At 29.3% G+C, this 23,121-nt stretch overlaps 1 protein-coding gene across 2 annotated transcripts; it reads left to right on the top strand.

Moving 5' to 3' along the window:
* The first annotated feature begins 260 nt into the window (after positions 1-260).
* Positions 261-22,743, top strand: dsf (nuclear receptor dissatisfaction). 2 transcript variants are annotated; one of them, XM_089229645.1, is made up of 9 exons: positions 261-428; positions 1,447-1,537; positions 7,942-8,022; positions 8,116-8,277; positions 13,831-14,243; positions 16,385-16,501; positions 19,225-19,308; positions 19,998-20,238; positions 20,820-22,743. In XM_089229645.1, the coding sequence occupies exons 2-9, from the start codon at positions 1,528-1,530 to the stop codon at positions 21,071-21,073; spliced, it is 1,362 nt and encodes a 453-aa protein (XP_089085771.1). In that variant the 5' UTR covers positions 261-428; positions 1,447-1,527; the 3' UTR covers positions 21,074-22,743. The 2 variants fall into 2 exon arrangements, with proteins under 2 accessions (XP_089085771.1, XP_015364327.1); XM_015508841.2 differs by having other exon boundaries at positions 261-441.
* Positions 22,744-23,121: the final 378 nt, after the last annotated feature.

The following is a 23,121-nucleotide window of genomic DNA, read 5'->3' as shown; positions in this document are numbered from 1 at the left end:
GGACGGGAGCTTACGACGAAATTAATAACTTTAGGGCCACCGGTCACGAGCCGCAAGGGTTTGCCGTGTTTGACACGTTGTTATATTACGCGGCGGCAACGCCGGTAACCGCGGGCCCCCGCCGTCCGGCTCGCGTCGTGTGGGTGGCCGGTCCCGCGGCGGCCCGGGCCCGGACACGCCCACGGACCAACACACACGCGCGATTGTCGCTAGCCGAGCGCCGCCCTGTGCCGCCGACTTAGTAACGGCACCGCCGCCGCCGTCATATTTACGCGGCCGCACCGGATATTCTATACCAGCATCAGCCACACACCGCTCTATTCGCTTCTTGGCCCTGGCCACGGTCAAACTACCATTGCGCCACCACCGCCACCGACGTACCGCACACACGCACACCCGCGCGCCATCAACGCCGCCACAAGTAAACGGTACACGATATACGTACGTATTTATACATATTTTACTCATGTGATTCAAACAAATCATAATATAATTTATATTATCATCGATATTTATTTGTACATATCGCGATGGCTAGAAAAGTCCAAAAGTTGGACGTCATAACTATTACAGGAAGCAAGTTTTAAAATTTGCAATTATTTTAAATCAAATAATTTTTTGCTTTTCGGCATTAGATAAAACTGATTTAATTTTGTACTTGTATTTTTTTTTCTTTTCATCTTTCTCTCACTTCCAATACTGTACTTCTATATTTTAACGCTATACCTTTATAAATAATCTACATTGTACTTACTATTCATAATGTTATCCAGCACCTAATTTAATGTTTACATTGTACAATATGCCAATAACCTTAGTTGTTGCGGCTTTAATAAAAAAAAAAAACTGATTTATATCTAAAATAAATCAGTTCATAAATTACTAATTTTAATAAGGTCTTAATATTTTTCAGACGTAATTTTAATGTCTATTAAATTTAAATGAGACTCGTTATAGATGACATTTATACCGATAGAATACATTTTTACCATGGCCATCATAAATTCATTATATGCAAGGTTTTGATATGGTCATATGATAAAAGTTATGATTAGTTTAATATATAAACTCGAATTAATGAACTGAATTATTTTTAGGCAACATTATATAGTAACAAGTTTTAGATCACGATAAAACATTTATTGTATATCTCATTAATTTAGGACTTAGAAAAACCTATATCTTGAGCAAAAACAAAAAAATAATTTAAAAATTTAAATTAATCATCATCAAATATATTTTAATCATGATATTGGCTTTCGATATTTTGCCGAATGAAAAGACCCTAAATAACTGTTATACCCAATTAATTTATAAAACAGTTTTGAGTAAACTTTGGCCATACAACCTTTAATCAATTTTCAACTTCGATTAATAATATTAAATAGTATACTTACCTATATGTTTTTATTTTTTTAAATACGATTTTCGTTACAATTTTTTTAGATCCCGCCACATTTTGGGCGAGTATATTGTAATCTATACCGCAGTTGGTGCGGTCGCATTATGATTTGACGTATTCAGATAATGGGAACAGGTAAATCACGTTTAAGTATATTATATTACATTAGAATCATTAGATAGTAGATACCTATAAATTATATAATCTTAATTCATTATATTATTCCATACATATCGTGTAAAATTATATCAGCTATACTACGTATACAAGTTGTGGTTTCCATAATTATTTATTGAAATTTTGCATTTTTCCGTTACGTTTTAGCTCGCAATCTACGACTGTATACATATATATATATACAAACGATATATACACTAAAAACTATATATAAGTAGGTACCTATATTAAGTAGATACGATGAATAAAATATTTAAAGTTTTAAAATTAAATTAATATATATTTATATTTTAAACAATTAATTTTTTCTATGAATATTTACTGATTATGCAACACCAATATATGGATTGGCGTATAACTAAAAATATATCTGCAGCCACAGTCCATAATAATTGTGCCCATATTTATAATACTAGCTGGCTTATATATTGAGCTCGAATATTAATGGAAAATAGGTAGTTACATATTATTAAATAGTATACAAAGTTAAATAATTTATCAACTTGGTTAGTAAACTTGCTATGACAATAATTTAGTAATATTTACCATATTTATTGAATTATTTTTATTCTTATTAAAATATAGAGAATATATAGGAATTGTCTACCTATATGAATTGCACAATACTTTATAAGTTTATAACTTGATCAAGTTTATGATGTGTACACACTTTACACTGTGCATGTACATAAAAATATATCCATATTTTATAAATTTTTACTTGACGTATTACGCCTACAAAACGTATAACAGGATAGTGATTAATTACATCATTTACAAATAATAAATACTTCTTTATATTTTGAGTAGTTTGACATTTATATATAGTAGAGTATAAAATTAAATTATTATACAGTGCTTAAATAGATTTATTACGGTATATTCATAAATATTATATATATAATATATATACAAACTTAAATGTAAGGAATCAGAATTTCTTAGTTGTTAATTTGTTAATTCTAAATTAATCTTAATTGTTATAATTTTTTATTGTAATCTTTCCAAAAATAATTTATTATATTTCCATTATACTATTTAACTATAACTATATTAACTTTATATAACTTTATTTTAACTCGGTTATTATTTATTACATTTATAATTTATGTCTGTATATAACATCATTAATAAAATAGATGACAAAGATAAAGCAAACAAATTTGCGTTTAAATTTAATTTAAACATAAAAATATAAAAAATTGTAAAGTTGCCTACGTTATAAAGCTGTATTGGTAAATTGGTGTAATTTGATTTCGGAACTTGTCATTGACAGAACCATCATTATAAAAATTATAAAAAAGAATCTATGTGCAGCAACTTCATGATCTCGATTACATATAGTTAAATGCTATTTATACTATAGACACTACAAAGCTATAAATAATTTTATATAATGCTCTAAATATTTATTACATTTTAATCCTTAACGTAAAATAATATCTTTAAATAAAACATCGATTTGATACTTATTTGTATATCATAATTATTATACTTTTGAAATCATAAACAAAAGATAGTTATTTTTAAAAAAATATGATCAAAAAGTTAAACTTTTAGTATCTTTTATCAGTATGAAAAACTCTCATCTGAAATTGATTTTACGTCTTTCTATGTTGTTATTATAAGTATAATTAACTGGTATACAAAACATCGCATTATGAAGTCTATACATAAAAATCAATTTACAAAAAATAAAAATAATAAAATTGTTTAAACGAAATCTATCATACTCTTGGGTCAATATTGATGGTTTAGTATAGATATTTATTGATAACCATACAAAATGTATAAATCATAAAATTAATAATATATATATATATATATATAGTATATATTTTAATATTTATAAGCGCATTGCCTATATTTCATCATGAACTTATTTTTGTGTACTTGAGTAATATATTAAACTTTGTGTTACTTAATACACAGATTAAATAAAATAATGTAATATTTTGCACATATAGCACATTTTGCACTTGATTACTTATATTGCACTTTCATATAAAATATAATCATATATATTTCAATGTTGAAAGTTCTCATAATAAATCCTTATAATTCGGAAAATAAGTTCTCTTGAAGCCGTTACTCGACAGTTCAATTTTTTTTATAATCAGTTGATCCCGTGGACAAATACACTTGGTCTCCTTAGAACCATTCGACCCCTTTTTAAAAGGATCGAAAGCACATCATAATCTCTATTATTGAAAAGTTTTGTTGACCTTTTTGTATCGTAAGCCTTTCTTTTTCGGTTGAACTCAAAAAGCCCGGAGAAGATTAGACATCCCGTTCAAAAGGTGAATACAAAAAAAAATTTAAACGGTATATTCGTTCAGAGAGCGCAAAGTTCGAAAAGCCTTAAAAAAAATGTCTTTTTTAGGATAAATAATAAATAAACCAAGAAGAAAAAAAGTTAAACCTTTAATCAATTCTATTTAGCACCATTATATAAGAGCACTGAAATCGCCATGTTTCCAATTTCAATGACCTCTTATATATAGTCCATAAATATTAAATGCCTTCACTCTTCACTGCAATTATAGTGAAAGTTAATTAAAGATAACTGAACAAAAAATATATTAAACTTAATTATATATAAATATAATTCAGCGTAATTATCATCTGTTTTATTACAAACTCTTGATTATTTACAAATATTTTTAGTAAATTGTACATCCAGGGTTAAGCTTATTATAATTATACATATGAAGAAATGATTAGAATTTTCTACCAAGTATAATAGTTTTAAAGAAATTTTCAGGAAAATTGAATAAGTGGTATAATCCATTTAAATCTTAAATCTTATTTATTATTTGTTATATTTATAAGCTTATAAATTATAAGTATGATAAGTAAAAAGAGAAGTATTTTGAATATTTTTAAATACATTTTTATTTAATTAGATACCGCTGAAATAAATTTTGTTTAAGCACATTATATCATATTTTTATTTATAGTAATAATAGTTGTACTGTAAAAAAGTATTGTATATTAATATCGTTTGACACAATAACATGTATAGTGTATATACTTATCATTGTATTTTATGTCTTTATGGGAATATTGATTAGAAATACTAGTGACAACGAAGCCATATTGAGTATATTATAAAAAAAAATTTTTAACTAACTATATAACCTTATTACCGCGTCACGGGATCATAAATTGTATTTTAAGAACGTTGACAGCGTAAAATCATGCGATTATTAAATAAAAGCTTCAAACTTTCATTTCTTGGATATTTCTAAAACTACTTACTTCACGTCTCTTCCCCCAACATATTATAACATTATATAACATAAGTAGGTACCTATTTGTAACATTTGCGATTATATTATTATTATTATTATTATTATTACTATTACTATTATTTTTGAATAAGTTTTGACATACACAGCGTATATAACTGCAGTAGCAGCAGCGATAAATATAATATGGTATAAACGCTCGACCGTGGACCGATCGCGCGACAAAAGTTGGTCGTATATAGTTGCCGCCAAACTGCCTCGGGCACAGCGGCACAGCTGCGTGTAATGTACTCGGCGCGTATAGCTTTTTCACAACAACGGTCCCGCAATGGCAGTGGCGGCGGTTGCGTTACATCCGCACCCTTCACCCATCGTATACTTTTGCTCGCGTTCCGACATCCATTAGCCGCCGTCGTCGCCACTACAGTTTCCGGCCGCGGGGCTCGCGTATATATTATATATTGCAAAATTATATGTATATGTATATATATACTTCCGGACGAAAAAATCGTCAGCAGATATGCCGTTTCAGGGACATCGGCGGCATTATAAAGTTAAGCGCAGCAACGCACCTCATAATCCGTGATGTGAAACATCATTATTATGTTATCGAACATATAGGTATAGTTACTATCGTCTAGTACATTCTGTGATTATAGTAATGAGAATATTAACAACAAAGCTTTTTTTCAACAATATAATAATCCGTAGTAATTAAAAATTAGAATATTCGTCAATATTGCGCAGCAATATCCTTATGTATCCAAGCAAAAGCTATGAGAATAGTTTATGTTTATCGAAGAACTTAATGTATAATATTATATATATTATAGCTATTCTTTGCGGCTTCGTTCGCTGCTCGCATATCAGTAGTTTTGTTAATTTAACTTCAAAAAAATGGTGAAAATGTTGTTATATAAACGAAAAATAAATATATATGCCAAACAACTATGCTCAATACCCTTACAGGACTTTTGTGAAATAAAAAAAATTACCCTGTTAACTTAACTTGTTAATGATTACCTACTTATAAAAACAGTAAAATATATATTCATAGCCAAAATTAAAAATTAAAACTTTGCTTCTGCACATTTCCATCCCCTTAAAGACTTAAGGGTTGAATTTCTAACTAATCCTTCTTCAACGATCTTGTTGACTTTATATCATATTAGAATGGTTATTTCGTTTCACCCTCTATAGCTAGGGTAGGGATTGATTTAAAAAATAAATTAGTTCATATTTTTTCTTAGTGTCTATAAGCTGTTTCCAAACCAAATTTCCAAATTTCATCAAAATCTGTTCAGTGTAGAACGTCATAGATAAAATAAGTTATTTTTGGGTTAGGTGTTATTATTATTACACCTATTGGTGCACCAAAAATATATATATATATATTATATATATTAGATTTAATTTAATTATTTATAAGCTGTATTAAAAGTTAAAAATAATGAGAATTAATAAAAATATACACAAAAGATAACATTTTTTAAATAAATATTTAGGTATATAGTTTTGTATAAGACACTTGACGCGCGCGAGTGGTATTTATAAGCGGATTCCGAAACAAGCTCATTAATAAACCACACGCCGAGCCCATCATACATCGTATAGTCGTCGTCGTCGTCTCTCGGGCGATATACAAACTATCGCCGCACTTATGCGTGCGTCATTATATTTAAGCCCGTCACGCCAACTTTTAGATCCTTCCGCGCCGCTGCCGCCTTCGTGGCGTATAGATATACATTATATTATATATATATATACAAACGTCAGCGATCGCGTCGTTTACGGTCGAGTACGGCATATATCGCCTTATATATAATGTTGTATATATATATATACACACACATTAGGCCGCGAAAGCTCCAACGCGTCACTTTTCAACGTTACCTACCTATACACTGCAACACGTATATTATAATAAAGCATAATAAAGGTGTCCGCGCCCACAACTTTTCAACCGTCGGTCGACGAAGGGAGCCGACGTGAACGCAGACGTCTCGCGCAAAGTTCGCGAGCGACTAACCGCGACTAATCAGCTGGTTGCCGCGCCATCACCCCTTCCACAGGCTATATGCGTGGTATAATATACGTATTATTTCGAGTTACGACGTAGGTATTATAATATACCCTGCCTACAATCTACACATCATAGTATTATAATTGTTCATTTGCCAACTGTATGACAGGTCGTAGGCTTATTTTTTTTTTTACTAATTTTATTCATAAATTATTTTATAATATAATACATTTATACTTGAGCAATACAAAAAAAATAATAATAATAGTAAATAAAACACATAGGTAGTAAAATGAAATAATAAAGATAATATTTGATTTAAATAATTAAATGTAGGTATTTTCTGTAAAAATAGAACTATATAAATAAACAGAAAATATGAACTCTATTAATTCCTATGTTTTTTAACGGCGTAGATATCAATATAATATATTGTATATTGACTTATTAATCGATATCGGTATTATATTATATGGACACCTTTCAGCCCCATACCTACTCGATTATTCAATTGCTTATTTGATTTTCTACATTTTAATATTTCACGGACATATTATTTTGTATAGATAATATAAACGTTATTGCTATAAGTACCTATATTACTTTAATTACGATATTTTCCATCTATATATATATATATATATATAATAATTATATATATATATATATATGTATATATATATTACATTTTGGTAATACAATTTGTTTACAATTGTGTACATGCTATATTATATTGTATACAGGTAGACTTATATATTCATATACAGGTTAATAATAGTTATACTATTAATATTATATTATAGTCAATACAAAATTCAATTATTTGTAAAAAATATTATTTTTTTTAAGTTTAAATTGATTGGAGAGGGGAAGTTAGATTTTTTAAAATCTACATGGCATGATATAAAAAAAGTTGGGAAACTCTTATTTAAAGAGTACTCAATTACATAACTCGTAAACAATATATTATGAAAAAAAGAACATATTAAGTTATATAATTTATTAATATGTGTTTATACTATATCTGCATCAACAATTTTCGTACATATTTTTGTAAATAAAAAAAAAAATGTTTATTTTATTAATAGGAGATCGTTTATTGGATATCCCGTGCAAAGTTTGTGGGGATAGAAGTTCTGGCAAACATTACGGCATTTACAGTTGTGACGGTAAGCGCCGTATAGTTAATTTTCCTTTGGTATTTATAAACTAACAGTTTGAGACTAACAAATGCCATCATTGCGTGTATTGTGCTGCTGCAGGTTGTTCAGGGTTTTTCAAAAGGAGCATCCACCGGAACCGGGTGTACACGTGCAAGGCACAAGGCGAACTCAAAGGCAGGTGCCCCATTGACAAGACCCACAGAAACCAGTGTAGGGCTTGCAGGCTCAACAAGTGTTTTCAGTCGGCGATGAACAAGGACGGTGAGTTCGTGTCAAAATTTATATTATATTATACTCGATTCCACCCTTTTTAAATAATATGTATATATACATACACTCACCACGCGATTCTGAGGTTTGTGTACACTTTTGTATAATTTTATAATGATAGATAATGTATAATGTATTATAGTATATCAATATATCATATATACTATTATGTTTGTACACACATTATCAAACCAACTTGCACATTTTAGACCATTTTTGTTTTATTCCAAAAACAAAGTGTATATTCAGTCAAAGTAATTGTTATGAAATAGTTATTTTGTAGGTTTCCTTTCCTGAGTATACAAATATATATTATATATGTGCGTTTATAAACAACCAATTGAAACACCGCAGAAGCTACTTCAACGGTGTCCCAACAAAACTGTTAATATTATGCGTACTCACGATTTTGCGGTGCCATATCGTGACAGATCATAAAATCAGAGGCACCGCGTCGTGTTTACATTGTATTTAATGTTCGGGAAACACATTTTGGTTTTGAATTAATTTCACATAACATATTAGACAAAATATATTATTAAATTTATGAAATTAATGCCTTTTATACATTATATATAATAAAATAAACAATAGGCATATATGCATATATTATAGGCCCATGGATGACAAATAATTTTGATAGATATTTTTAATTAAGTTTTTTAACATAGTGAATTTTAAAAATACTTCCTTTTGATGAAATGTTCGCTTAATCGAAATATTTCCAAGAACTAAATTCTATTTAACGAATTCTTTTATTTCTATACTTATCTTATACGACTTTTTTTTTTTTGCCCATGAGATTACGTAGTACAGAAATTGCACTGTATGTATGTTATGTAATACAATAATAAAATGACAAAAGAAAATTGTGTAAGCATAAATGTATAATCATAAATTATGTATATGTTGCTTATAATGTTAACTTTTAGATATGATAAAAAATAAAATAATATGATAAATATTAAGTATGCATAATGCATTATATCTCGATTTCTTATACCATTTCACTATCTGCCGGGATATTGCTAATTTATTATAGAGTATATAAAAAATTAAACGGTAGTGCAACGTTATAAAAATATTACAATATCATAAAATGTTGACGAAAAATATGGTTTTAATTTAAATTAATTGTTTTAATAAATTATAGGTAATATATTTTATAACATTATACATATTAAATTAATTAATATCGACAAAAAAATTAACAATGCACTGTAGAAAATTATCGAGCCACACAAAATAAGAAGGTGTTAACGATACTATAATAATTTAACGTCGGATTTCAACGTGTAAACCGACGGCTTTAACCGTTTGTATTCCTCGCTTTTTCTCCGCCATCCACCGGTCGTTAGGGGTTGACTAAAGATTTTCTTGCATCTTTTTTTTCATCATTCGTCTAATTTCTCTGGTATTGAATAATGACCCACCCCCAAACAAAATGCCTAGTTTATAATGTCGTTAACGCGAAGTCTTCAATCACGCCAAGCAAAACCTCTCTCTTAACTCTATCTCCTCGCTCTTTAATTCTTTTTCTCCTTACCCTTTCTCAGCCTTTGATAAATGAACCGCATTTTGTGCAAAAAGCTATAGCTCCACCACTGCACCGTAGCCAATTTTCAGCCTTCATTGAAAATTCTACAGCTATTCGCGCACCCCTCCGTAAATAATATATCCCTTTCACGCCTCTCAAATCATGTGTGTGTGTGTGTGTGTGTTGTATTTGGCTGGGATATATACGTGTGAGTTTTTGACAGCTGATAGCTGGATTAACTGACTTACCAACGGAAAAACAAGTGTAATATAGACAGAAGGGGGTCGATGACTTGATACAATTCAAATGTGCAATTCGGAAAACGATAGTCATTTAAATAAATATAGGTATAAGGAGTGGTTTCATTCCCGAACTCAATTGAAGTAATAAGGTAAAACAAGACATTTATGTACAACAAAAATGAGTGTATGTACATGTTTGCGCGATCGTTATAACTTATTATGTACGTATGTACGTATTATAAATACAATCTTTATCATTTATTACAAAAATATTAAAAAATATACGTATAAGTTTGTTCAAAGCATAAATAAAAAATAATATATATTTCACTATTATGCAAATCACTGCAAGTAGTTATGATATTAAGTTTACATTATATCAACCTACATACAAGACATTAGAACAATTTGAATAATTCGTATATAATATAATACAAGTACAAACAACTGTTTTTGATAATATCAAATGTCAATATTCAATAATATATACGTTAATCTTTTTTTAATTGATAAATAGTTTCACTATTAAAAAGACAAGTTTAGTCGAACAGGTACATATTATATTGTATACAAAAAAATTATTGCAAACGTAAATGATCGAAAAAATAATAGTATGTATATTGTTTATAAGAATTTAAAAACATAGGAGAATATTATTAATTCAATAACTATAAGAAATTTTGATAATTTAGTAATTATTTAGAATTATATATTTCAATTATTGATAAGCATTTATTATATTGTTATTTTTTAGATATATATTTTATTCATTTAGATTCTACACATGTATAATACAATTATGTTTATACAACCTATGTACAATCGACATCCGACGGGTATGGTCTAAAATATTTTTTATACCGCAGGTATGAGAAATAAGTTGTTTCGACTAAAAACAAATTGAATAGAATGCCCGTATGTCTGGTGATCGTTAACTAAAACAACAAAAATGTTCGTTTTGAATATTCGTGGATCAAAAAGGTACAGCGTACCCGGGATTATTTGATAAAAAAGAAAAATACATAAAAAGAAGGGTTTATTTCATACGGGTTGTTTTCTTGAGTTAAACATAAAAATAAATCATCTGGGCCACGTCATACTCTTGGATTTTGTTTAGCGTAACAAATTTGTAAAATCACAAAGTTTCTTATGTTACAACTTGCAAGTTTTCGTAAACCGGATGATGAAATGTAGGTTATTTAAAATTAAGATTACAAAAAAAATGTATAATAATAATAACAAAAATAAATAATAATAAACGAGAAAATAATAATAAAAAAAAGTGTTTGAATATACAAATAGCAAAAAGATCGATGTACAGAGCGCCTCCAGGGCCTCCCTGTAAATTGCAGGTTATTTAGATGATATATTGATATTATATTGATATCGGTGCGCTCAATGTATTATAGTTATGTATTATAACAAAAGAACTGGAGTGACAATGGGAACTATAAACGGGGAGACAGTTTTCAATCAGCAGTAAATATCCGTGAACAATTGAACAACCCTCGAACATATATCAACGTGTATAGTTATCAATGTAAATGTGTAATCCGATGATGAATTATTATTATTGCTTCCAGGTATTTGAGTATCATAAATTGAGTTTAAATGAATATTTTTACAGAATGTTTTTTCAGTCGAATCCGATTTCATAAAAAAAAAAAAATAATAATAATGGCAAATTCATGAAACAATTTATTTGAAAAGCTCAAATTAAAAAAATACATATTAAAACCAGAACAAAAGCTATGACACGTACAGTTTACAGTGATTTTCGTATATATGTATACAGTCTGTTCACCAATTTAGAGAACACTGAATAATTTCTCGGCCAGATAATATCGGAAAAAATCGAATTTTTTTTTACAAGCTAGTGGTACATAAATACACATTTTCGGATAAATTTCGAATTCTTAACCCTCTGGGTACGCGCATGCGCAACGCAACTTATATTTTTTTTTATATGTATAGCAACCGGTATTTTTGATACCAAATTCGGATATACTGAATTTTTTTAAGTCATTTTGACCAATTAACCATGGCTCTAAAATCAAAATTGACTGAATGATAGCCATTCAAATTTTAATAAATAATACATTTTTACAATTCATTACAAAATGCATAAAACCATTTATAATTATTTATTATTGGTTACTTTTTGAATATTTTTACGTATACAGTTGTAATCAATTTTAATCAAATAATTTTATATCCATATTTTTTTTTTTTTAATTATCCCGCGGCAACCAAGGCCATTGGGAAGGGGGTTGTACTGTTGGTTTTATGGAACGGTAGGTTGGTTACACGTGGGTGAGAGTTTTGGCAGAATTTCTATTGGGACACCCATAGGTTTCTGTCATGCCCCGGAGTGGAGGATAGCGGCACTTGTTCTCCGGACACCGCGTGCAGACTTGCTCGGAGAAAAATGTCGCATTCAAAAAGTAAACAATAATAAATAATTATAAATGATTTTATGCATTTTATAATGAATTGTAAAAATGTATAATTTATTAAAATTTGATAAGAATTCGATTTGTTCCAACATAATCTGGCCGAGAAATTCAGTGTTCCTTAAATTGGTGAACATAAGGTATATGTATATTATTGATAGAAATAAAAAAATTACGTAAGTGAGAAATTAAGGTAAAACCTGTAGGTTTCTTCAACAAAATCCGTGAAATCAAAATGTTATATTAAGACATATGGTATGATATATGCATAATGTAATTTGAATTCTAAAAATGGAGTTTGAAAATTAGGTATATATACCCAATTATTATGAGTATAGATTGAAATTACTTTGAAAAGAAAAAGGTTCTAAATTAAATTTGATTCAATGATTAAGTATTGATGTATAATAATTAAAGCAGCATCAGGATTCACGAGCCGTCCTTTTTAGTACCTATACTTTATAGTTATTTCATTTTCTTAGAACCATTATACTATTTCTAAACATTCGTAACCAAGATGATCGAATATGTATGAAATATGAATATTATAGTTTTAGAAGATTGGTATGTTTAGTTAAAATGACGTAGTTATTTATTTTATTTTTTATTTTAAATGAGCCTCAACAACAAAGGTTATTGGCCTTCGACATTAATATTTTTGTTCACAAGAATGAGTCATTAACAATAATATATACAAAACAAAGGTAATAGTATGAACAAAAAAGGATTGAGATATATCTAGGTTAAATAATTTGATGTAGTTTAGTTTGTTTTAAATAACTGATTAATTTTTCAATGTTGCTTGGCTGGGGACTTAGAACTTCTTCCAGATTGTCTTCTATGTTGAGCTTGGTTCTGATGTCGGTGAATTTACGGCAGTGGCATATTAGATGTTCAACCGTGGAAGTTTCACCGCAAGTTTGACATTGGTCAGGATCTGATCTGTTCATAAGGTGTTTATGGGTCACCCGTATGTGACCTATCCGTAATCTATAGTTATAATCATGAATACTTATAACTTCAAATTGTATATCCACCGCTAGTATAAATTCAAACTTTTGGTTATGACTATTATTCACGTGTTAATAATGAATATAGATACGAGTAAAAATTGTTTTTCTTTTGTCTATAACCTCTACTCAATCCTCCATTATTTCCAAACCAATATACTACCCCCGTAAAAAATAGTATTATTATTGTTATTATACGCGGGATGAATGAGTGATATGCAAGGTGCGCATAATGACGTGCGGTTTCATTGTTATGATATATATTATAATAATATTTTAACTTTATAATATTATACATATAGCGGTGCAACACGAGCGAGGACCACGCAAACCAAAGTTGCACCATCACCACCACCATCATCATCACCACCCAATGAAGGATTCACCGCAGTCCACCGTCAATCACCAACGACCACCTGGTCAAATCCCGATGAGCGCCGACCACAACAATATGATCCAAAAGACGTCTTCGGCTTACCCGAAAACGCCGATGGACACGACGTTACCACCCATGCCAACTGCGCCTCCGTCGCAGCAACATCACCACCATCTTCAACAACAGCCACCACCACTCCCGCAGCAGCAGCAACAGCCACCACCACCGCCAACGCTTTTGCCACCCACGCCCCCACAAGGACACGTTTTCTTGGGGCAACAACAGCCACCGCCACCGCCCGGGCTCTTGCAGATACTCATGTCGGCCGAAAAATGTCAGGTAAACGAAATCGTTATGCGATATTTTTAAATATATTTTCCATTTTGATAAATAGTATAATAATTATAATATGAGCAATTAATATTTATTATACGTATTACACACCCATACAAGATTTAGGAGCGACAAAATATCCCGCTGTCACTGTCGCATTGTTTTACATAGACAATAACGCACACTTATACGATTTAAAAGCTCAAGTCTTAGGTTTTAATACTGTGTATATAATGTTTTTGGAAATTAATACAAAGTCTTATGCTTTCAATAAATAAACAGGTCAATCTTAAGTTGTTTTCGAATTATATACGATCTTATATGGTCTTCATCATTTTATGTAGTATATACCAAAAAACGGCACTGATCTATATGATATTATTATACAATACGAAAACAATACCATTTGATGGCATTAATTTATTTTACCTATTGTTATTGAATTAACGGCTGTTATGTTGAAGTCCATATATGCCCACATAATAATTTAACATTATATATGTATATTTGGTTACCTATATCGAAATTGCATATTTCATATGTATTGGCGCAACTAGGGGGGGACTTAGAGGGCTTAGCCCCCAAAATGTATTATAGCCCCCCCCCAATTTTTTTGATTATTTAAAATTTAATGATACAATCCTACATATACGTAATTAATAATAATATTCTTATCTAATAAATGTGATGGTGGAATTTTGCGAAGCCCCCCATGGCTCACATTGACTAAATTTATTTGTAGGGCTTCAGCCCCCCCCCTCCCCAATATTTTAGACCTAGTTGCACCAATGTTCATATTTGACGCTGTAGCGTTTTCTCTTCTGTGATATCGACCGCAATCGCTCAAACTACTTAGACGGTGTACCTGCAATATTATAATATATTATAACATATACGATGTAGATGTCTATATACTTAAAAGCCGGGGAGGAGGCGTGTGACATTTGCATTTCGATTGTTGAATTTCGGTCGCGCTAATAGAAATATTTAACCAGATAGGTTCATACACCTACGTACGTGGTACGTGGTGCACATTGCAACAAATAATAAGGACATGTGTAATACACTACTTCTGGAGGGGTGTGTGTCGTCCTATAATATGTAATACACTGCTGCAGTGCAGCAGCGCGACGGAGAGAGGATGGCGAGCGGACCGACAGTGCGCGGACGAGGACGATGCTGAAGCGGGGGAAGAGTGCGCTCTCGCGCGATGAGTCAGTCCCCTCCCTAACAAAAAAAAAACGCGCGTGGACGTTTTGATGTGAGAACCGGACCACATGGTCCTCGCGGGTTTTAGCAGCAATCGAACCCTTTGTTCGCGGACGTCAAAGACGCCCTCTGGCTTTACCGTATTATACGTTTACTGCACACACGAACGCGTACGATCGTGTAAATATATATGTATAAATACATATATACACATATATATATATATATATATATATATAATGTACAACGTTGAATGTGTGTCGAGTATTTTACACATCACATTGTGTCGACCCTCGGGCTTAAGCTCGACTTTTATCGCTATTAGCATCGGTGTGCGGCGGCGACGTGTGATGCGATGGCGATGACGAGCTGCTGCAGACGACTGCTATTATAATATATTGTAATATTATATAGGTACAAGTTATTTTATATTTTATATTCGGTTTTTTTTTTTTTTAATTTACACGCTGTGACTCGGAAAATTTGTTTTCATACCCACTTATATGTATATAATACACAAACATAATATGCGTATTAATGTATTATATTATATGGCTTTCCAATCCCCGATCGTGTTTAAAGCCAGTATTCCGTCGTAGGTATATATATGTAACTATATAATCGCCTTTTTTTTTAATAATATAAACCTATTATAAATAAAATTATTGGCTAGTAGATACTTACTTATATTAGTCAATGTAATAGGCTCCATAATAGGAAATAAAAATATCTGTTATTTAAGTCCACAATATTGAAAATTTTATTATATTTTTCCAAGTCATTAAGTTATGAAAATACCTTTAATCATAGTTATTGGAAATTTTTTTTTCTACAAAATTGTATTGGGATATAAATATATAATTATGACATAAATGATGAGCTATGTATTGCATAATTACTTTAATGTGGTATTTTTTTTATCTTTTTCCCGCTCATAGGAATTGATATGGAGCGCAAAGATGTCAGAAGCTTCGTCACCTATTGGCATACCACAACCAACTAGTCCTCAGAGTTCAATGTCGTTGTCGTTGTCGCCAACTTGGGAAGTCTTACAGGTAATTGACACAACTTGATCGTTTAATCGTATTATAATATACTTATATAATTATATTGTTTGTCAGTGGCGCAGCCAGAAGATCAGAGAGATATTCCCCCATCCCAATGGCCGTATTTTTTTTTTTTTATTGATTTTATAGCAGAAAAAGAAATATTCATTGCTTTTATAAAAAAATTTCTAATAGAATGAAAGTTCTAGATTGGATACAATAATAATATTATATTATAAAATAGATATAAGAAATAATTATATAAGTGGTTTGCGATAAATTATTATAAATAAGACCATATTTCCAAATTCTTGAGATTTTTTGTACTTCTTAACGAGAGTACATGCAGGACTCCTATAAAGATACAAACTTCGCTGTTTTCCAAATGAGACAACCCTTATCAATTTTACATTATTCAGTGATGGGTATTTTTTCTGAAAAATGACGAATCAGAATCAAAATTCGTAGCAGTAGTTTTATTTAACTTTGTGTTCTAATGGTAAAAGGTTAATGGTTATTGGTTTATAAGACATATAGGACTATATGAAGATTTGAAAATTTTAGGTATTCTAACAACATGTTATTTTAAAAATTACGAAACTTTAAATTTGAATTAATTCATTATTAAAGGAAAAAACTAATAGGTATGTAAAAATTGATTGTTTGGCATAAATAAAGAACCAAGATAATAATTGGTAAATCACCATTAAAAAATATTAAATCTTTACTGTATAGGTGAATAACTTATAAATGTACAGATGAACCTAATTTCTTCTGAATGTGTTATGATAAAAATTATTTTTATGTACTTATAATCTAACCATCGCAATTTATGAAACTTAGTTGCAGTTATAAAAGTGACACACAGATATTTTCAATGGGATTTTCAATGGGAGGAGTTATATAAAAAAATTAAATGTTATGTTTTTTAATTTCACTAATATTTATACATACATACATACATACATATGGTAACAAATATACCAAGAGGGTATACTATACACCCTTAACATCTCCTCCACCATTGTGTGTATGCCACTGATTATTAGTATAGATACCTTTATATTTTATTATTCTATAATAAAATATGTTGATTCATGTAGTTGTATAATAAACAGCTAGGTAGTGTATAAAATTAATATAAAACCTATTATTTTTTTTATATACAACCAATCGCTATAGATTTAAATGTAGGTATGTACAAAATGTTCTAATCATTTTCGTTAATACACTTAATCCTTAGTGGCCAATGACTAACACGATGTCGACGTACTCGACGTGTAATTCTGCATTCTTGCCTACCTGTATTTTTCTTTAAGTAATTATTCAAGTGGTATTAACTTTTCAGACTTCTATTTGAAATACTGTATTTAATATGTATTTATACCATTTTAAACGTAATATATTCAAATATTCAATCATTATGTTATAATTATCTACGTCACTACAATGAAATATAAATGTTTTGTTTTTTAAATGTTAGAAGTTATAAGTTATAATATTATAATTCATATATATATTATTACTCATGTTATCATAGACACCTATTAAATTAGTCATTACTTGTCATTCATCAATATCTAAAATGTTATAATAAATTACGCCATATACCTATAAGTAATGTTAAATTAGTCGATAGTTACTTGTTAACATATTGACCTATACATTTTAAGTATAATACACCGTTATATACAATTTGGGATTTAAAAATTCTGACAAATCAGTCAATATTGACATTTGACATAATTATATCGCACTTTCAATAATAGATGTACCTAATATTGACATTGGTTATATACTGTATAAGTCTGTAGATAACTGACGTTTCAACACATCGGGTCGATTGTATACGGACTGGGGTAAGGGATTATATTTTATAGGCGAGGGTTGACTTTTTGACTGCCCGCCTACTTTCCTGCGGGTGGCAAAAGGTGTGCCCCTTTATCCAATCGCTTGTTATTGAAGATTAAAAATGGCGACCTTGTACGAATACACTTTACAAATACATATATTTATACAATGCATGTTTGTGTTTTCAGTAATGTTAAAACTTAAAAGGATTTTATTTTACTGATAATCCTTATTTTTAAGTTTTCTATTATACAATTTAATTGACAAACATAATAAAAACGATTATCTAACGAAAATAGGAAAGCAATTACCTACGTAATAAAAAGTTTTTTTTAATTCAAATTTAATTTTTATTCTGTAAAAATAAAGTGAAACTTCCTAATAACGAACATCTATTTAACTACATTTTCTGCATACCTAACAAATTATTTTGAAAACCATGCCTTTCGTTGTGTGGCATAAACATTTTTTTTTAATATTAAATTTATATGAAATCTTGAAATATATAGCTATAATAGTAGGTATACTAATAGTTTATAGTTTCAAGTTATAAAAGTGAATAGGTATAGGTACTAATAGTTACCAAAATCTGTAATAGTTCATGGGGTACTTAATACTTATAGTTTTACCTATGAGTATAAATCTGTTTATAAATACTTATAATTTCAGAGACCTCGAACAGGCCTATATATATGCACTTATATTATGTCTAATGTTTCCATTTGAAATTTAGACATTTATTACTATTATTATGAATTTAACGAAATTGACCCTATGATCAATCACCACACATTGTTTAACAAAATGTATTAGATAAACACCAAATAGTATAATTTTCGGAACAATTCAATGTTTAACAATAGATGGTTTTTTTGTTACAGGAGACAACAGCTCGATTACTCTTTATGGCTGTTAGATGGGTCCGATGCTTGGCTCCGTTTCAGACCCTTTCCAAACACGACCAGGTAATAATATTATTTTCAAAATTGGTAATTATAATCAATTGTCTTTACGGGTTATAAAGGCTATAGCCATAGGTATATAGGTAATACTTATATAATATATATATTATATTCCAGTGGTAATATACACATAAAGTGTACCTATTCTGTATTCATGTGCACTAGGTACTGTACCTTCATATATTTATAGTGCACTAAATATTTTAGGGGCCAAAGCCTCACTTACAATTATTTTTTCATACATTTTTTTTTTTTTTTGTTTTGGCAAATTATAAATAACTTAAAACACCTTTTTCGTACATATAATATAATGAGCAGGTAATATTTAGCAGGGATAGTTTTTTTTTTCACACATCTCATCTACCCTACCAACCAAATATAATATAATTATGCATACGTCGCACTGATATAGCTTAAGATACCTACTCACTTTAATTAATTAATTTCTTAGAAATTATAAGCTATAGTTTAAAACTATGTGATGCTTATACATTCATATACGTACCTATGTATATATATATATTATATACAGATTACACATTATGGTGATTTTTTTAACTGCTGCAGTGAACACTCATTAGGCACCTATGTATATTTCGAAAAGTATTAAAATAATTGATCGTAGACGCTCACATTTTTAAAACAAATTTTTTGAGGACGTCAAATCTGATTTCGTTTTATCTGAAATACAGTTGCTACTGCTACAAGAGTCATGGAAAGAACTGTTCCTGTTACACTTGGCCCAGTGGTCAATTCCTTGGGATTTATCACCACTACTAAATTCAGAGAAAGCTCGCGAAAGGCTACCAGCGGACGACACAAAAGTCAACAACGAAATGAAAATCATACAAGAGATATTGGCTCGTTTTCGGCAACTATCGCCCGATGGCAGCGAGTGCGGTTGCATGAAAGCAGTTATTTTATTCACCCCAGGTGAGTGGTAAATTATTATATTGAATTCTGACCCACATTTGACGTTAAAACGTTTATTATTCCAAAAATATTTTTAGAAAATGTTATTTACTTTATACTCGATACATTTACAAATGTATACAATATTTACACACAAGTAAAAACAATAAACTATGTTGTTATTACATTTTGTTCATTGCAGTAAAAAATATTTATATGTATACTGCAATTTCCCATATAATTTTTTCTAAAAAAATAAATATATAGGTATAGTATACATAAACTATAATAAATAATATTAGTAATATACCTATCTACTTTAATATTACTATATTAATTAATAATTATTAATTATTAACACATTCATTATTTTGATAAAAAGCATAATGTATTATAACATGCATCTCATAAACTTAAAGTATAATAATATTATATATCTATAAGAAAATATAAAAAGGTATACCTAACTACCTATGTTTTTGTTTTACTGCTAATAAAATTCACTAACTATACTAATTATTTCAAAAGCTCAAGTGTGATGCCTTTTTTAAGTTTTTCGTCCAAAATATTATTATATATTTAAAAAATGCGTTTTTGTGTAGAAACACCGGGCTTGATCGACGCGCAACCGGTGGAAATGCTCCAAGACCAGGCGCAGTGCATATTGGGTGATTATGTGCGCGGTAGGTACTCGAGACAACCTACAAGGTTTGGACGACTGTTGCTAATGTTGCCCAATCTTCGGGCAGTCCGGCAGGCGACCATCGAGAGACTATTCTTCAAGGAAACCATCGGTGACATACCTATACAGAGACTGCTCGGCGACATGTATCATATGGAGAAGTCATACGCGTAGTTAAGTGTTTAATATATTATAATATAGGTACATATATATATATAGTGAAACTTCCATTTAACAAAATCTTCTGTTTAACGAAATACTTTTGAGAACGGAACCAAGTTTATTTACTTCTATTTACCAAAATTCTCTGTTCATAAAAAAAATTTCTTTTGCCGATGAGACTTCTTAGTATGGAAGTTTCGATGTATTACACTACTATACATATATTGCGTTGTACTAGTCTAAGTCTAAATAAATATGCCATAATATATAGAAGCAGTAGAATTTATAGTGTTATTAATACTATTGTTCTACAAGTTTATATACAAGATCTGTACCTATATAAATGTATTATAACTATAGGTATAGGCGTACTTTGTGCATTTGTACTAATTTTATACTTACACCTTTAAATGTATTGGGAATATAACATATAATTACACTTTAGTGCACTGAGTAGGAATATAAAAGGATATGCCTATTGCCTGCCTATAAGCTCTCAAATTGTGTTGTTATGAATAATTTCGAATTTTATTTCTCCGGAATTCTGAAATCTTTCAATTTATTGATGAAACTAACCAATTAATTGAAACATGTTTTTAAGTGTTAATATAGATAGGTATCATATTTGTAGTTTGCATATTATTTATAATATTTAAATTCGAATTTTCAAGAACTTCCTTCACTGTTACACACAAATAGGACTATGGGAGTACATTTTTCGTAGTTTTTATTTAGTTTCATCATGCCAACATCAAGTAATTTAAAAATTTCAAGAATAGAGAATTGGGTGTAATTATCTATTCCTGATTATTCTCAATATTCCAGTATTTGTCTACAACACAACTCGTCATCCGAGTTTTAAATATAAGTATTTATGTTATGTTTAACTTTTTTATTTTATTGAAATCAGCTAAAAGTTAAGAAATAATATGTGTAGGTTTACCTTACATTTAATATTTATATAATATAGTCAATAATAGCCGCGAGAACTTCTCTAGTCATGATTTATTTTGTTACCAAATCGTTTATATTACATTGTATTTATTATCATTATTATTTATTTTATACCTATAGTTATTACCTTGATATTTGATATGCAATATGTACTTATCTGTTTAAAAATACTCTATATTATTTTCATGTATGTACTGCACGCGTTGTGTATCTTAAATAAATAAGAATATTGATTAAACTATTGAATTTTATACAATCATCCTTATAGTTTTATTAGCTTATTTACAAATATAACTGTTTGCATACTTGTAACTTGTGAGTTGTAAGATAATAGTTCCTATACGTTTTAAACAATGGATTTTTGTAATTCGATAAATTAAAAAAGTCCATTAGTTATGACATTATGTACCTACTTTACTTATGTCCTCCAAATTGAAATATTCAATGTGTATTGCAAACACTTACAATAATTGTATATTAACATATATATATATATATATATATATATATATATTGTATATTATTTATATTTATAAATTAACAATGTATTATTATAATTCATAACCATTTATAAATTATATTTGAACACGTTGTTGTTAGAAAATTAATCTTAAAAGTAATTTATGTCCTCATTCTATCTCATATATTTTATTTTCTGATATCTTATATTCAATTGTCAATGTTACTTAATTTTTAATTTAGAATTACCTAATAAATATATACAAAAATATAGTCATTATTGCAACGTTTTCTATAAATATAAACATATATGATGTATGAATATATTATTATACATATATATTATAAATGTTCCAAAATAATGTTTTAATTGTACTTATTATTATATAATATACCTATTACCTAATACTACCTAATATAAAAATATTATGATTTATTGTTGTTTAATGTTTAATGTTATGTTGTAGGGACCAATACTCGACACAGTAGATCTGTATTAAGGTACAGTAACATTATATCAATGAAATATAAAAAAAGATTGGGTCCCTGGCGGCCTACTTGACTATCAAATCTATACTCATATATAATATGTTATATAACTTATATAGGTACCTACGCCTACTTAATATAATTATGGAGGTATTTGC

This window comes from Diuraphis noxia, unplaced genomic scaffold, assembly GCF_037042655.1.
Source record: "Diuraphis noxia isolate RWA-SAM2 unplaced genomic scaffold, SU_Dnox_SAM2 contig0005, whole genome shotgun sequence".
Taxonomy (NCBI): Eukaryota; Metazoa; Arthropoda; class Insecta; order Hemiptera; family Aphididae; genus Diuraphis; species Diuraphis noxia.
This window is presented reverse-complemented; position numbering and strand designations above follow the sequence as displayed.

Coding starts and splice junctions, on each gene's coding strand:
- dsf (XM_089229645.1), top strand. Junction 19,309..19,997: donor CCCTTTCCAAACACGACCAG/GTAATAATATTA, acceptor TCTGAAATACAG/TTGCTACTGCTACAAGAGTC. Junction 20,239..20,819: donor AGTTATTTTATTCACCCCAG/GTGAGTGGTAAA, acceptor GTTTTTGTGTAG/AAACACCGGGCTTGATCGAC.